The 18,334-nt window shown below is 38.0% G+C and overlaps 1 protein-coding gene across 4 annotated transcripts in view; it reads left to right on the top strand.

Moving 5' to 3' along the window:
• The window catches only part of TIMMDC1 (translocase of inner mitochondrial membrane domain containing 1), a 304,154-nt gene that overhangs the window by 6,978 nt on the left and 278,842 nt on the right, over positions 1-18,334 (top strand). For all 4 annotated transcript variants that reach the window (XM_044072937.1, XM_044072935.1, XM_044072934.1 and 1 more), the window contains exon 2: positions 296-616. In XM_044072937.1, the coding sequence (XP_043928872.1) occupies positions 378-616 (239 nt within the window). In that variant the 5' untranslated portion in view covers positions 296-377. The remainder of the gene's footprint in view (positions 1-295; positions 617-18,334) is intronic.

Raw genomic sequence — 18,334 nt, 5'->3', positions numbered from 1 at the left:
AACAGGTATTAACCTGGTAGGATGCTATCCCATTGACTGAATTAATTTTGTACTGCATTTTAATGAGCCTAAAAGCTAAGCAAGACATTGCAGAGAGATCTCCTTTTTTGGATTTCACAGTTGCATGATTAAAATCAAGGTGGTCCAGGTAAGACATGTTTCCCACTGTACTTTGATCCATTGTATAGTGCTGTTATTATTTATTTATTTTTTTATAACCCTGTACTGTTGGCATAAACCTTACATTTGGTATACAGTCTTGTACTAAACATAGTTTTCCTGTCTGTTTTTCAAGGAAAGTGGAGAGGTCTCAGAATTTGTTGACTGTCTGACTAGAAAAACTTCTGTAAACAGATAAAAATACTATCAACACAGAAATGTGGGACAGAAGGCAGTGTCCTGAAAATTCTTCCAGTGAAAAATTTTCAGGAATGGACGGTTCTAGAAGACTGGTCTGGAAAGTTATACAGGGTTTACTGTCTGTTCCGAAAGTATTTGCTGCAGAGGACTCTTCAGACACTTCAGTTCAAGGAACTTTAATGTTGCCAGCATTTATTGGCAAACCTGCTGTTCCAGAATCTGGCTGGGATCGAATAAAGGAGCTGTTTGAAAGAGAGTTAAGTACAGGATTTTATTAACATTTATTTGGTTTGGATATTTAACATATTTATTTCATTTTGTTTACTGAGTAGTTTGTTTTTAAATTTTGTTTGACTGTAAGAAACTGTGAAAAGGTACTCCTCTGAGTGGAAACAGTCCACTGGAGTTGAAGAATGTCTTGTGACATGGCAGTCGCTATATATGTAGGCTGTAGTGAATTTTATACAATATTTCTTATTTCAATAGATGTACTTCTGAATCTCTGCAAGTGCAGACTTACTTAGTGAACTGCTGGACCCTTCTCAGTTTGGAATTGTCAAGTGCAGGTCATGCTTACTCAACCTGGTAGATTTTTTGAAAAGGTCACCAAAGCAATGGATGAAGGCAAAATGGTACACACCTCATACCTCAACCTGGCCAAAGCTTTTGACAGAATTCCCCTCTCAGGCATATTACAAAAAGCTAATTAAACAGGGAATAAACACCTGTGACACCCACTGGATTGCCAACTGGATCACAGATAGGACACAGGAAATCAAAATAAGGGAAGTTGCCTCAGAAGGAGACCAATCATCAGTGGAGTCCCCCAGGGTTCAGTGCTGACACCTCTTCTATTTGGCATCTACTTTACTTTTCTGAAGTAAAAGCCAGTGCTAAAGGGCTGTTTACTATGGCTATTGGGGTATTGTATCAAAAGCATTCATTGCTTTTTAGTGACTTTTTCAAAAAAATCCACCAAGGTGCATAAGTATGGCCTCTTCTTGATGAATCCAAACTGAGATGGAGCCAGTATTTGGAGCTTGCCTATGCCATGATTGCTTATTTCCGTGACTAGTCTTTCCATGGCTTTACATATAAGGGCGGTCAGACTTATGGGTCTCTAATTGCCTAGATCTGTGGAAAGTCCTTCCTTATGCAGGGGTATGACAGTAGCTGTTCTTCATTCACTTGGTGTTACAAAATCTCAGTGGAAGCTCAGATTGAACAGTACTTTTAGGGCTGTGGCTAAATCCTGGTTCATGCCATTTAAGATGCGTCCAAGGATTTTGTCAGGACCCATCAGTGCAGTATTTTTAGCTTTTGATAGCACTTTTTAGGACTTAGTATTGTATGATAGCTGGAAGTGAACCAGTTTCATGTATATCTTCAGGGGCAGACACAAGAGAAAGAGATGGGTAAAGTTGGAACTAAATTTATTGCTCAGTAGGTTCACTATATCTTCAGCTTTAGTGTGGGTAGCGATGTTCACAATCAACTCGGCACATTGCTGTGCTGTACTTTTGAGAATACGAACATAACTAAAAAATGCTGTGTGATTGATTGCCTTTGGCTTAGGTAGCTATTTTAGTCTCCAACTTGGCTTTATTGGATTTTGTTAGGCTCCTGAGTTGTTTTATTTCACTGACAAAGACTCGGACATTTTGGGAATTTCTCTTTGGTCAAAATTATTTTCCCTTTATTATGAAGCTTGTTGGTGTTATAGTTCTACCTTGTGGGTTTGTTTCTGGGGTTTGCCCTGCACTTGTTCCTATGGGGTACAAGCTGCTTAAATGCTTGTATAGTGTGGTGGTGTATGTTTCTGTGAATTCAGTGGAGTTAACTGGGTTTTCTGGGGGTTTGAAGCTTATCAATGTATCACTTAAGAGTAGATCATTTGTCTTAAAGTTTGTAAAGGTACCTTGGGTGGAAGAGATCTCCTCTGGTTTTAATTTTATTTCAAAGGGGACTACTTTATGATTAGATCTAACAAGTGGTGACTATACGTAAAGGACTGTGCAAGATGCTCCAATTTTAGTAGAGGCAAAATCCAAGATGTTCCAATTTTAGTAAGGACAAAATCCAAGATGCTATTCCTGTAATGGGTACTCTGACTTATTATTCCAGGGTGTTTGTACTGACAAAAGTCCTTCCTGTAATGGGTACTCTGACTTATTATTCCAAGGTGTTTGTACTGACAAAAGTCCAGGAATTCTCTGTGCTTGTGCACTAGTGGTGGTGTAGGTTTCCCAATCTGTAGTTGGGATTGTTTAGATCACATAGGAAAATGGTATCCAGTTTAATACCGAGTTATTCTGGTTCCTGTTAAGTGTTGTTGCTTTCTCTTGTCATAGAGGGAGTTCTGTAGGTAGCTAGTATGTGGTACAGGACTGTTCTGATGGTTATTTGACATGGAGAAGCTGTAGTGCATCATGCTGCTTTACCAGCATTGATGTAAGTCTCTTCTGAATGTAGATGGAGACTCCCACACCCCGCACAGTAGGTGGTCTAAACATGTGGAAGGTATTACAGCCCTACATAGCTAGAGTTCTCTCTGCTGCTTTAAACCATGTCTGTTACTACACAGACATCTATGTCCTCCAGGGTGAGAAAGTGAGAAGGCCTTGTAGGGAATGGGGTTTCTTGTTTAGGCTCCTAGCATTGGTCAGTAACACCTTTTAAAGTCCTTTTTCTTGTTTCTTATGTTGGTGTTGCTTAAAAATGGCACTGTGGGGATGGACAATATCTTTGCCAATAATCAAAAGCTTAGATGACACAGATTCAGACAAGTCACTTATGAAGCTGGGTGGTCTGTTGATCATATCCTCCCAGGCTGACAAATATTGGACCCCTTTGAATGACACCAAAAAGTAAGCCAGTTATTGAAGTAAATTATTTTTTTGTTTATATTGCAGCATCATCCTTGGAGAAGGTAGAATCCTGCTCCGTGCTAGGCTCGTACCTCTCTCACATACACACAGTCTGAGAGCTCCTTTATGTCTCTCTTCCTATAGTCCGGGGAGGCATACCTCAGTTCACTGACACTGTCATGAACTATGACAGTCATATTGGTGCTTGTTGCTCAGGGACTTGCTTTGAGTTTGAGTGATATGATGGATCCTGGCACCAGACAAGCAACTAACCATCACACTTTCCTTTGCACATCTGGTGCTTGTTGCTCAGGGACTTGCTTTGAGTTTGAGTGATGTGATGGATCCTGGCACCAGACAAGCAACTAACCATCACACTTTCCTTGCTCATCCTGGTTAAGGGGCACATCTGGTGCTTGTTGCTCAGGGACTTGCTTTGAGTTTGAGTGATATGATGGATCCTGGCACCAGACAAGCAACTAACCATCACACTTTCCTTGCTCATCCTGGTTAAAGGGCACATCTGTATGTCTTACAACAGTCACTTATAAAACCATGTTTGGTTGGGCCGATACCTGTTTTATGGGCTCAGCATCTGTGACTTTGGGACTCCTTGTGGTATGTGAGGAGGTAGGCTTAACTTGCTGTGTGTGTTTGTACCTGTCTTGTGTTATTTGAGGTCTTTGAATTTTAGGCAAGTTAATCTTTAGACCCTCAGCATATGATGGATTTTGTGTATTGTGATGGCCTTTTTGAGGTGTGATGTGTGGTGTACTGCTGACTACTTTGGTGTCTGAGTTTAATGTGTGTGAGATTTTTACCTCCAAGGATATTGCATATGCAAATCTCATACTGTTAATTCTCTGAGTAATAGATGATCATCAGACAGCATGAGACAGTTGTTACACTGTCTCAAGATTGCCCATCTTAATCATGCTGGTTAAAGAACTTGTGGGGAAGTGCTGTTCCATGATATCAACAGGAATGATTCTGGGGGAAGAAGCATTTATAACTGCTTACAGTTTGGGTTCAAGATAATATTTTGGTGGACTTGCTACTTCAACTAATCCCCAGACAGTTTCCCTTTTTGTGCTTGAAGTAACATGTCTCATTTGGTTATAGATTGGCCTTACCCTTCCATGGTTATTCCATTGATGATGCAGAAGAGGTTCAGATCCCTTTTTAAGTGATGCTGCTGTCAAAACTGTGTTCTGTTGCATAGTCCAGTACATAAATGGGTACTAATACTACATAACATCTCGGAGTTCTGTCAGGTGAATGACTCCAGATGAGAGGACTCAGCATATCAGTTGCACAGTTTTGCAAACACATTTGTGTTTTCCAGGTTACTCAGCCTCAAAAAATAAATTAAATAAATAAACAAATATTTTTTATATGTATTCGCAAGAGTAACATTCTGGTGGCACTTCTGAAAATTGAAAGACTCTTATAGGCAAGCAGTAATGTCCCCACCATAATTTTTTAGGTTTGTTTAGCTGATGATATAATTGTTGCATTCTAAAAATATACACAGTGGTAATTATTTTGGTGGCAACTCCAAAGAACTGAAAAACCTGTATATTTAAACAACAGTGCTTTCCCACCCAATCATTGTTTTTAGGTTGGCTTAGCTCCAAGTTTCATTGTAGCCTTTTTTAATTGGGTTTCTATGATTTCTTATGTGGCTTTATTCTCTATTCATATAGTGTTTTACTTTTTGTGCACTGTATCCCCAGTGGTGGTCTTGATTCCAGCCTTGCGAAAGCAGCAACTTGTAAACTGTACACCGGTAAATGGAAAGTTATGCTTAGTCCGGGTGCTTCAACAGGGATCAGACCCCTCCTCCACTCCAATCCCCCCTCACTTTTTACAATTCCATTTACTGGTCAGGTTCCAGCTATTCTACCATCAGAATTCAGTTGGTTGATATTTCTTATGTCTACCAGGGGTTCAATTTTCAAAACGGTGACATCGCAGAAGATATGTAAATATTTCTCAATGGAACTCTCTCTGTGAAACTTCTATTAAGGATTCCATTCCCCCCGGGATCCTTCTATTAAGGATTCCATTCACCCCGGGATCTTAATTTTGCACTCGAAGTGAACTGTTTTTCTCTCTTTGGACCTGCCTCTTTTGTAGACTTGAAATGCCTTTCCTGCTGGACACTGCTTCTAGTAGCCGTTATCTTAGCTAGACTAAACTGTACTCTTACTTCTCCAAATGACCTTAATTAATCTTCCAAAAGGACAGAATCTCTCCAAGGATCATCCTGTCCTCTTACTTCTCCAAATGACCTTAATTAATCTTTCAAAAGGACAGAATCTCTCTGAGGATCATCCTGTCCTTTATTTCTAAGGTTGCAGCAGAATTCAGTCTAAACTAGACCTATCCTGAAGCATGTTCCCCAGTTTCCATAACCTTTTCCTGTTTTCTTAGTTCCTTTTCCTGCTGTAGGCAGCAAATGCGATATGACAGATAGGGGGAGATGAATGTGTACTTATTTTCCCAGAGGGTGAGCTCTACCATACACACAATATGTTAGAAGTATGGTATGATATATGAATAGGCAAAGGGGATTCAAGTCCTTGGAAGGAGCTTGAGCATTTTAGACCAGCTACACTTGACAACACTGAATCTGCCTGGTGGCCTGTTTCCACGAGACAAAGTAGATGAATTTACATATAATGAAGTTCCAGCATTGTGATAAGTACATAACTTCTTTGTAATGCTTTCCTACACCATGATTGATTCTTTTGTTGTATTTTTTTAATTTTTAAGATCAAAAAAATTATTTCCATACCTGTAACCTTTGACACTCACAAAACTGATCCCCCTAACTTATCCAGACACCTCTCCCAGTAAAAAAAAAAAATTGCTTTATTTATCCATCTGCAGAATATTAATACTTCATTATTCATGCTTAAGTCCTTTGACTCAGATTTATCTCTGCTTGTGATAATAAACAGTTGTACTTGCATTTTCATCAGCAATACCAGTCTTTTTGTTTGTTTTTTCAGGACATTATAATTCACAGCAATAAAAATATAGTTATATCGGTGTCCTGCCAAATCACATCGTAGTTATGCTTTCCATATTATTTAAAATAGCCTATTTATTTACTTCAGTTCCATAGTTCACAAAGTGGAGTTGATGCATTGCAATCCCCAGACTTAAATTAAAGGCCCACTTTCAGTTCACTGCTGATTGGATGGTTTACGTTCAGTTTCCGCTGGCAGTCAGTTCAGTCCCAGTCATTGCTTGTGGATTGCTTTGCAACTGGACCCATATCTCCTTGCTTATTCGGCTGTTGCTATTTAAATTGCTTAATTGCTTCCATCACCTGGTCAGCCTCCAGGAATGAACACTCTGAATACTAAAGGTTACAACAATTTTAAACCTCACTCTGTGATATTTCCTTGTGAGTTGAATAAATTTATTCCATTTCCGTGTGATAAGTCATTTTTTACAAATGCTCTGGTGTCTTTGACTTTCAGCACCTTTTCTCCTCTGCAACTTTTTACTAATGTTTACTTTTATTGATATATTTTTATCTTCACAACTGCTGGTCTTTGCTGCTTTTTTTTCAAAAGACAACTTCTGGCATAATCAGAATGTACCCTGTCTGTATTGGTATGTCCTGTTATGGGGCATCAGTCCAATTGCTAATATTGGTTTTCGTAAAACTTGTACTATCTATTCCTCCTGTTATGGGGCATCAGTCCAATTGCTAATATTGGTTTTCGTAAAACTTGTACTATCTATTCCTTTTGAGATTCTCTGAGATGGCTGTAAACCTCAAACTTTCCTCTCTGCTGTCCTCAGTTGACTATTTATTTATTTTTTTTGTAACTGTTCCTCTTGATACCTCATTTTCTATCGGTCTCTCCTTAATTTATACTTCTGACTTTTGCAGTTTGACGAAAATCATGATTATTATTCAATGCTTCCTCTATTTTTCCATTCCCTCATTTGATTTTTATGTGCCCCTGTAGGGTCCTTTGTTGGAAGCCATAACTTGTATTTGCACCATACTCTCTCTTCCTGCCACTGAATCTCTGCCTAGGCCTTCACCAGCACAATTTTCTCTCCCTCTTTTTCTTCACTTAGCATAGTACAAACCTACAGACCTGTATAAATAATCAACCACCCTAGTTTTTATAAGCCTAGCCATGCAACTCACTCCTACCATGCAGGTGTTCAATGGATGTAGCTAAATGTTATGTGTGAGGGTTATGTTAGACAGAGGCAAACTGTTAACTGTCAATCAGGTCAGACCAGGGGTGAATTTAGATTTCCCATCCAGTGATAAAGGTTTTGCTTGAAAAAGGTCAGGGGTGAACTCTTCTTAATGTGAATGGGGAGCCTGTTCCATAGTGTGGGATTCTTTGTGATGCATATCGGCCTCTCCAGCATGTTTTATTAATGTATCAGTCAAAGTTCAGGTCCTTGGATGTAGTATTCCTGATGCTGTTTGTTTTGCAGATGTGTAAGAGGTCGACCAGAGCCAATTCTGGGGATATCTTGTATGCCAGGCAAAAATCCTCTCTCAATAACCCATAGGAAACGGAGTAAAGAAGGGCCTTAAGGTGATCAGTGTAGGACAGGGTGTTCATACCCAAGATTTGCCTGGTGAGAAACCTTTGGAGTCTTTCTGACTGTTGCATGTGCCTGGTTAAGTACATGCTGAAGCGGGCATTGTGTTTGGAACTGTTAAGGGCTGAGTATTTCTCCCAGATTTTTTCTTTGACATCCAGACAGAATAATAATCAACAAGGAACTGAATTTAAGCCAAATCGACTACATTTACTGTGTGTTTTCATCAATTATTGTTTTTCTACTGGGAACAATGCAATCAACATGCATCTTCGTCGATAGCCAGCTGCAGGATCTTGGTTCAGCTACTTGACCATGTAGATTAACAAGAATGTGATGTAGATAATTGGTTCAACCAACAACTGAACAAGAATAAACCAACAACAAAAGAGAATGAATCAAACTACAGCAGGCAGCAGATAAAAAAATTCTGTTTTAATGTTTAATGGTAAGCGCTTTCGCAGCACATCAAGCTGCTTCATTAGAGACACAAGAAATGCGATACCTTATTTTAAACTAAAAACAACCAATGCTGATGGCTACACATGATCATGCACGCATATCTAAATCCGTGGTGATGGAAATAATCCCCAATAATGAAAGAGGGGAGACCTCAGAAATAAAACGGAGACAGCAGAGTTAGAATGGATTATAAAGATGAGAGCTAGCATGGGCAGAGGCATTAATGATAGTTTCTATAAAGCCAGTTTTACGGGCTAGAGGACTACCCAGATAACTACTGTTTTTATTATTTTTTAAATTGTTCACATTATGTGCAATATGTTTGTTTCTAAATGTTTACTGCCCAGATGACCATTTTTAAACTGATTGTAGATATGCTTTTGTATGTGTCTTTAAACAAGGATTGCATTTATTACTCCATGTAATTGAACAAATGATTTTATTGGTTCATCCTCTTGTTTTTACTTGTGCATGTAATTTAGCTTCAGGCTGCAGAGTTTTCCTGTGGCTTTTGGATTTTCACTTTTGCTCCAGCCTGTACATAGGTAGTCATCTGCAGTTTTTGTAGCAATGGTATTTCTTTTTCCTTCCAGTTATGTTTTTTAGTTGTCATTAGCATAGCTGAAGTAGGCAGTCTTCTTTTTAACACTCATCAGTTGAGCTGGTGAGAGATCAACTGTACAGCGACTGTTCCCTTGTTCCAGAAGTGTAAAATGATGGTTTTCATAGCATAAAGGTGTCGCACACAGCATGTCTCACAATGAATGCTACACTACATTGTTTCAGTGTCTCAGATGAGGATAGTGCTCACAAACTGGCATACTCTGCCCCAGATGCCGTTTCCAGGAGGTATAATACAGACAAGGATGATGAGAGAAGAGCTTCCTCCCAGAAGGTGTGCCCTTCAGAGAGGGAGAGATTGCTAACCTTCTGAGTGTATGTTTTGAAAGGTCCTCTTTAAAACCTTTTTACATCACTTTTTATAACCCTCTTTACCAAGGGGAAGGCATCATCCTGTGGAAAGTCGAGCAGCGTAAGCCTCTAAAATATGGTGATTCTATCCAAGACATTTTGTTTCGCTTGAACTTGATACCTAACTGCTAAACATAGAGAATATTTATAAACAGCTGTGCTCTTAAGAATTCTCTACTGTAGTCAATGGCAGATCCTATGTCTGTAGCTGAAATCGCAAAAAGATGATGTCTGTGCAGTCCATGCTTGAGAACACTGCCAGCAGATGATGGTTTTAGAGATGATTAGGAAAAGTGTATAGCTGCACTGAGTAAAAGTAATTAACTCTCCGATATAGACAATAGTCTTTTTAATCATATTTATTAAAGCAAGCTGAGCATATCCATAAACTTAGATGCTGTTTTTGACATAAGGAGGAAGCTTACTCAAATAGAAGATAGGTTTTATCATATGGCATCCTACTTTGTATGACATTCTAAATGCCTGCATCAAGTTGTGAAACCAAAGCTCATAAATGCTCTTCTGGACAAATCTTTCATTTCTGGCTTATTTCCGAAGATGTTACAGCAACTTGAGGAGAAGGTAAATGTATTCCTAATCCAGTTCAGTCTCTGCGTTCAGAGATCATGCAAACAAAATAGCAACCATTCCGTAATAAGATCCTCTCAAGTTTTCTGATGTTAGGACTTGTGCTGGGATTTTACACTTTTGATAGGTAGATTTTTGGACACCTATATTACATCTCCCGAATCTTCATAAGTTTAACAAAAATTCAGAATGCTGATTTTTGTAGCAGACCCTCTTACCAGGTTTGAAGGTGGTTTGTCTGGTGACTATGGAAATAGGAATGTGCAGCTAAGCATTCCCCATTTGTATCTCTCTGTCTCTCTCTCTCTCTCTCTCTCTCTCTCTCTCTCTATCTATCCTGTTTCCTCACCATGTGGTACATCGGGCAACAAGTGCATTTCAACACTCATTGTTTCTCTAGCAGTTACAGGTTTTATAGGCTCAGGTTATTAGCCCAAGGCCCGACCCCCCCTTACAAAGTGCATCACACACACTCACACCTAGGGCCAATTTAGGAAGCTGGAGCACCCAGAGGAAACTCACGTGAACACAGGGTCGATATGCAGACTCTGCACAGAAGGCACCCCCAGCTGAGAATCGAACCGGAGAACCTCTTGCTGTGAGGCAACAACGCTAACCACTGCGCCACCCTTCCCATTTGTATAGTTGATGGGAAATGTCCCTGGCTCCAGCCAGGGTATTCATATTTTCAGTTTGTGTCTCATTTCTTTTGTACATAGAAACTTTATAAAGTACTTGATAGCAATATGTACGTATCTAAGACTACAGAAAATTTGCATGTACTTTTATCTGCATGTCTGCCTGATTGAAGCATTCACTGTAGAGATGCTCTTTTTCTGCTTTGTACAAAACTCTGCTGTATTTTCATAATTTAGCCATAGTTATCAACTTCCAGAGCAGTTCTGCAAATTAAAAGATTTTCTGGAGACAAGTTTCAATACAGAAGCTTGAATATCTATCTCTCCCTTCAGTGTCTAAAAGATCGCTTCTTTTGGTCAAATTGTGCAAAATCATTCCTCTAGAATGTTTCTAAAGGCATCAAGATTTGTGTTTTGCTTTTCTCGTGCTTCCTTATACAAGATAAAAACATGAAAGAGCTTCAATGGTCATTTTCAGAAGTTACAACCACTAGCCTTGATCCTTTCCATGCTACATCTCTTGTAAAGTAGTTCTTTTTTGATATCCATAAATACCCCTGAATTAAGACAGTCTATTCTTGCTATTTCCGAATCAAAATCTGACTGCGAATACCATGGATTACACTTGGAAAGCTAGCTGTTTTGCTTTCTTTCTGTAATATCTTTTATTAACTTCACATAGTACACAGTGGCATAACTGCACATTAAAAAAAAAAATTACATATTTTTTTTTCTTTTCATGCATTATGCATACGTAGTTTATTTCTTAATAGTTATTATTCAATTTAACATTATTTAGGCTGGTAAAGTCCTACCTTCCAGTTTCCATACTCTTGAAAATGATTCTGCTTGGATTGTTTCCACAGATACCATTAATTTCTATGTAGTTTGCTCCTTCCCTTTTCTAAAAAATCTCGCTTCCGATTTTCTCTCTCCAGCTTTCTCTTTAACATTTTAATAATTTTGTTATGGTTGGTTTAGCATTTGATTTTTTTTTTTTTTTTTTTTTTGTGCAGCAAATGGCATTAAACTTAATAGAGCCTTAATATGTATAGACAGTTCAGTTTATATATCCAAACTCGAACAATTTCCTTAGTTACAGTAATCTGTGTGACGTCCGTGCATTGGCCCAGCAATCAAGGAGACTCGATCCTCACCACCAACACCAGTGAGGGGCGTCCATATAGGGAAAGGATAATAAATACCACACAGTAAAGTACAGTTTCCCTTAAGAGCACACAGAGATCACAGTCAAGTTTGGGGCTGGTTTCTCCTTTTCTCTCTCCAGGTCCTTAATCTGACTCCCTAATGGCACAGCTATAGGGTCCAGATCTCAGCCTAGTGGGCAAGCTAAAACCTCCAGCACCCTCTGTCCAACCAGTGCTTCGTGTCCCTGCTCAAGTAGATGACACACACACACACACACACGCACACTTTCAGATGAGTTTTATACAACCACACCAGCACAGGTTCTCCAGCTGTGCCCCTTTTTACCAAGACTATACGGTAGCCACAGCTGCTACCACCCACTAATATCAGCAACTCAAAGGCCCTTCTGAAAGGATGTCCAGTTATTACTGTGCAATATTATCCAAATGGCAAGTGTGACTGAACAGCCGAGGCTTATTAGTGACTTGGTACAGTATCACTATATACATGCAATGTACTCTACAGCTTCACTTAACTCTGCATAAAACAGCCACAGTTGAAATTATTAAAAATATTTAATAATAAATAATAAAAACACAAGACAATACTTCTTACTACACAGTGCTAGTCAAGAGTTCAGAGATCACAGAGAAATACTTAAAATAGTACAGTAGCAAAAGTTCTGACATCACAGAAAACAAACTAGTCTAATCTTCCTATTTCCTAGCTATGTCTAAGACAAAACACAGTTCTAAAATAAACTTGCATAAAGAGCAAGACAGTGCTGGTGATGTTGGATGTTCTCAAGACCAATGCTCAGAGCTCTCTGATTCTCTCTCTCTCTCTCTCTCTGTAAATTGATAACACAGAGCTGCTTCACATGACATCATTCTTCACCCTTCCCTGGTGTTCCCAGGCTAAGAGAAACTACATTTACATTCTTTACATCTGGTCAGAAACCAGAGCAATAAAGGACATTTATGAGTGCAAATTCTAGCCATTAACTCTGGTCTTAAAACAATAGGCAGGATGTCTCCCGCTAGACATATCGGCTCCGAATTTTGACATAAAAGAATTGACTTATCAGCTTTGTTACAGCAGAGTGCAATTACATTTTTGCAGTTCAATATCCAATGCAGTCTTCTCACATTTAAGAGAACAAGCCCGTGGCTTACATTAATATTTACAAATGACAGAATTATCTACAAAATTCTATCTGGCTAGGCTGGCAGCCTTCACCTGTCGTCACAATTTGTTTCCTCAACATTTCTAGCAAAGTACCCAAGTATCCCTGTCTTTCCCATCACACCTCCAGCAATTGCTATGTACCATCTGAAATATACTTGGGGTGTAAAAATGCCTGTGCGATTACTTCACTGTCAAAATTCTAAACCTCCTAGACTTTTTGAATACTTGGGAGGATTACATGTATCTTCCCATTGTTACTTTAAATATTGCCTTTTTATTGTCATTCCCAATTTTTATTTAGCCTCTTCTGATTTATTCCCGTGGTTATCTGTCAATGTTGGCATTTTATCAGCAGCTTCTGTTGTAGGCTTAACTGAAATCCCCCCCCCCCATCCCTCTCCATTTCTATATTCTTTCTTTTTACCAATCAATGTTGGGGAGGACAGTCATCAAGCTGCTGTCTAAACATCTACTTGGCCTCCTCCATCTCGGACTTTTCCTTCCATAGTTATTTGTTCCCAATATCTTTTGTTTCTTTTGTAAGTTGTCCAGTAAATTCCAGCTCCTGCTTGCCTGTTTTCAGTGCTCCTACTTGCAGTCATCCCTATGAAAAAAAAACACCTTTCTTCATTCCCATGTTGTCTTCATTTGAAAATAATTTATTCTGCTTCTTAAATGTAATATTCTATATGGCGGTCATTGTCCTAAAGTTCCTGCATCTAAAATCCTACAATCCCCTTATTTCTTGAACCCCCCCCCCCAATTTCAACATAATTTCTTTTCTCTTTGATTTTGTAGTCATCTCATTATGTTATGTAAATGAGCCTTAACTGTGAAGCTCTAATGTATCCCTTCATTTCTGGTAATCCTAAAACATTTTGTTTTGTGGTGGAGAAGCAACTTATCCCACTTAACTTTGGCCTCTTTCCTTCCAAGTAATTTCCTTCAATTTTTTTATTAATAATGGTCCTCTGCTTCTCTGGCATATAAAATATACAGGTCAGGCATATTTTTATCAAAGGAAGTAGAAACATTTTTTTGCTGCTTCTACTTCCTGTCTATAACTGTAGTCAAGAGTTTCAAACTTCTCAATATCTGTTTAGTCTCTTCCCACACACGCTTATCTGCTGTAATAGAATCCATTTAATCCAAAAACCTAAGCACTTCGTTTTTTTGTGTCACTGTAAGTATGGGGATTGCAACCAAATCATGTGTGGGAATATTATTTACTGGTGTTGCTTTTGTTTTATCTTTGTCTTGTATTCTTAAAAAAAAAAAAAAAAAACTTGAAACTGCTTTAGTATCCTGCAACACGGAAATATTCTTTTCTGGATTTATCAAGTACAAAATACATTTACATGATTACCATACCAGTTACACACTTCAGTTTGTAAGTCCCTTATTGTCTTTGTCAGTGGCTGTTATGTATATGGCAGATAACAAAGGAGCACGAGGACACCCCTGCCTGCTTCCTCTTTTCAAACACAGTTTGTCTGAGAGGAGCCCTCCTACCTTGTCCCTTCATAGCTCATTAACCCCCTTATTCTCTCAGGAAATGCAAATGTTGCCATTGACTTACTCATCCCAAGAAACTTTATTTAAATCTCTGCATCAAGACATACCAACAATAGTGGGGTCTTCATGCATTCTGTTTGTTTGAATCAGTATCATTCTGTTAATGTTGTCAGATGTTTGCATCACCTTCTCGAAGCCACATTGATCCATATCTGTCAACATTGACACCACCTTTGCTATTCTCTTGGGTAGCATTCACATAAACATTTTATAATCATGGTGCAGAATTGAAATTGGTCTATATAAAGTTGGGTTTAGTGGGTCTTTGCCCTCTATGGGTAGTACAGCCACTACAGTTTTATTCTAACATGCTGATACTGTCCCCCTTTTGAATTGTCATTAAACAAAACCTTCTAGAACTTTATCATTTTCTTTTTCCTTATTTGCAGACTTCCGTAGGAATATTATTTGCTGCCGGAGATACCCCCTGTTTGATTATATATAACCGTTTTTTTTTTTTTTTTTTTTTTCTTTATCCTTTCCCATTTTGGCTTTTAATTCTTGATTCTAATCTTCCTCTAGTCTTGGTATGTTAAATCTTCCATAAATATATTAATTTGTGTGTCTTCTGGGTTTTCCCATTCCTCTGACACAGATTGCCATAGAATTTATGAAATATCTGTGATACTCTATAGGGTCTATAGTTATTTTTTTCTAGTCATTGGTTCCTTGAGTTTGTGAGGCAAAGAGGGATAATGCACCCATCCTGTGTTCTGAAGGTGCATTAGAGTACGAGTTCAATCAAATCCAGACCTATGTAGAAATATCTTGTGTACTAACATTTTGCTTCTCTTAGACAGGGGCAGCCGGTGCTGATCTAAGATTCTCGAGCAAACATAGGCTGTATATATTGGTCCATAAGGGATCAAGGGTGTAACATGGCTAGGCTTGTGCAGGCCCAAGGGCCAATAGCCTAGTAACCTCCTACGATAACATGTTTCTATTTTCTTTTCTAAAGGTGTTGTGTTGTACAGATGGTGACCATCACCCAACTTATTGTTTATGCAAGCAAGTTTTAGCAGTACTAAAGGTCTAACAGTTTAAAGTTTCAGCAATCTGCTTTAATTAGCTTTTTATTTAAAGCTCTCTAGCAACTGTTTCCATTGGTTGATGTATTAGCACTTGAGTATTAATCCTAATTGGTTACTGTACCACAGCCCTGTTTGAATATGCAGCCGTACATCCAGTGCCTTATGATTTACTTCCTGGTTAATTTACATGTCAACAAATCATTTTAAAATTGTTTTTGGCCATTCTAGAATCTCTAAATGTTTGTTTGTAATTTATTACTTGTCTCTATTAATTTGTCATTTTCTGATTAAATTCTATTAAGTAAAGAACGAAAGCGCTTTAATATCGCAGGTCCAGTTTCCTTTCTCAAAAGGTCTTTGAAGTTTTCTTAGTTTGTTGTGCTAATAGTTTTTGTGCTGTGGTATTCTTATAAAAACGCTTGCTTAATAGCAGCCTTTGTAAATTCATGCATACTATCCAAATACTCCCTTATGTCTTCTCAACCACTTGATTCCCCCCATTTCTACTGAATTTTTAAATTCTATTTTCGTTTTCTCTCACTCATCCGCTCTCCCTTCTGAGGAAATTTGCATCTTCCCTGGCAACTCTCTTGAATCTTTTCCAATACACAGCCCTTAAATTCTGCTCTTTTTAATAGTCAAGTAGGAAAATACTTATTTTAATTTTATTACCCCGCATCATAGTCTTTATTGTTGCATAATCTGAATAGTTATTGAGTGCATTTCAAAGCTTTCCATTGAATACCCTTGATCCTGTGACATATTTCATTTCCGCCAGTCTAACCGTGTTATTTTACCTTGGGAATAGTATGTAAATTCTGTCTGGGTGCCTGTTAATGAATTCACATCTTGTATTCCAAATATTCTTATTTCTTCAGAAATCTACAATCTTTTGTTGTATCGAGCCACCTAGAAGGGGAAATACATCTTCGTATCAAGTTCCTGACCCAACCCAAGAATAATGTTCCCTGCTGGAAGCTTATTACCTGTCCCAAGTTCCTTAGTTGTGGTTTTAGGTGGAATGTAAATGCACACAAACGTAATCCTCCTTCCCTACCAATAACCCCTTGTTACTACAAATCTGCCCTTGTCTTTCTACTCCTCCTCTGTCACTATTGGAGCCCCTCTTGCAATCAGTGTTGTTCCCGCCTTTTCCTTTATTCATAATAATATGCTTAATAACTATTCTGAAATCCATTCTTTGCCAAGTTCACATGCTCATTTCTGAGTACTTCTGTTGTAACAATATTTGTACCTTACACTATTCTGTTATCTCTTATTCATAATTACAATGCCATTCACATTCAATAAAATGATTGTTGAGGCAATCATTCTGATAAAATTCTATTACAGCATACATGTACACATTATTGTTTTGCTAGCCGATCTTGTATACCAATTGCAGCTTCTTGACTTTGGACCCATGTCACATTTTCTAGTATTTTCGTTTCAATAAAAACACTCAAAAAAGCAGGATTATGTAGTTTCATTTTTAACTCTGTATCCACTTTTAACTCAAAAGTAAATACACACAAACTGCATACACTTTCCAAAAGGTAAAAATATCCCTCCATATATTGGCAGATGCCCCAAACTGACATCTACACCCAGAAAATGTTGCCTGTTCTAAAGTCCAGTTTAATCGTGCTGAAAATGTATGTTAAAGCATGAATTCCATCCTGCGACCACACCACCCATTCTTGTCTCATTGTTATTTTCCCCGTCAGGTGTGAAAAACAACTTGCATACTCTAAGTGATTTTTATCATTAAGAAAGAATGCACTGTTAAACAAGTAGATTTTTCTTTGTGATTTAAACTGAATAAATGTTACTATGAATATGCATCTGCTTGAATTCCCTTCATTATATCAGATTTCATTTATTTTCACTGAACTGCTGCTGTCTCCTTAATGTATTAGTTTGTGTTTCCCCATAAAGATGCGTCAGGATTTCTCAGTTTAGGCATTTCCTAAGTAATTGCTTGTGACTGCAGCTAGTTTGTTAGTGCAAAGCTCTGCTTCATACATTTAAAAAAAAGACCAGCTAATGGTTTTGCAGTTGCATATCATAGCTCATCTCAAATGCTAGCAAAATGTAATTTTACATTATTTTGGTGCACACTTCTACTGTTATGTATAACACCATGAGAACTGCCACACTTAATATGTATACACATAAATATGAAATTCAGTTTACTTCATCCTTTTCCCTTTAGCAGCCCAAGATCAGATTATACTACTTATGTTGCCTTTATCTTGTTGCAGTATAAACCCTATATACTTTACATTTGAAAAAAAAAATACTTTAAACGTCACTTCCATTAACAGAGGTCACTGATGAGATCCCCTACCTCCCATTGAAAGTACCGTTGCATACTTTGCAGGACTGGTTTACAGTGCAACATGCACTTGACTTCAAGTAATGTATTATATACACATTACTAAGAAACAAATAATTTTTTACAGTTACATTTTCAATTTATTATCCTTCAAAACATTAATGAGAATGTGGGAATTATACTTTACCAGTTTAACACAGATTACGAGTTTGTCTCTGTCAGTCAGTCATTTTCCTTTGGAGCACTGCTAAAAGGTTTTACTGTCAAGGTCTATCTGTGGGCTATGCCATTGTAAAAGCAATGAAAAGCAGATTCCCCTTCAACTTGCTGGCTTACTTTTTGCTGGGTAAACTTTATGTCCTCTTTCGCCTATTCTGCATCCAAAAATGTCTTTGCTACTTTGGAAAAAATGTATATATTCTAAAAGCAGCTGGATGTTGCAATCTGAAACTCGCACCTGCCTTTCATTATTCTGTGATTTAACAGATCTGCTTCTCTTCTTTCTGGTGTAGAATGAATAACCATCATTTTCCAGTTACTAATGCTTTATCCTTCTTAGCACAGTTTTATCAG

Source organism: Protopterus annectens, chromosome 5.part1 (assembly GCF_019279795.1).
Source record: "Protopterus annectens isolate FY-2018-M chromosome 5.part1, PAN1.0, whole genome shotgun sequence".
In the NCBI taxonomy this organism is placed as follows: Eukaryota; Metazoa; Chordata; order Ceratodontiformes; family Protopteridae; genus Protopterus; species Protopterus annectens.
This window is presented reverse-complemented; position numbering and strand designations above follow the sequence as displayed.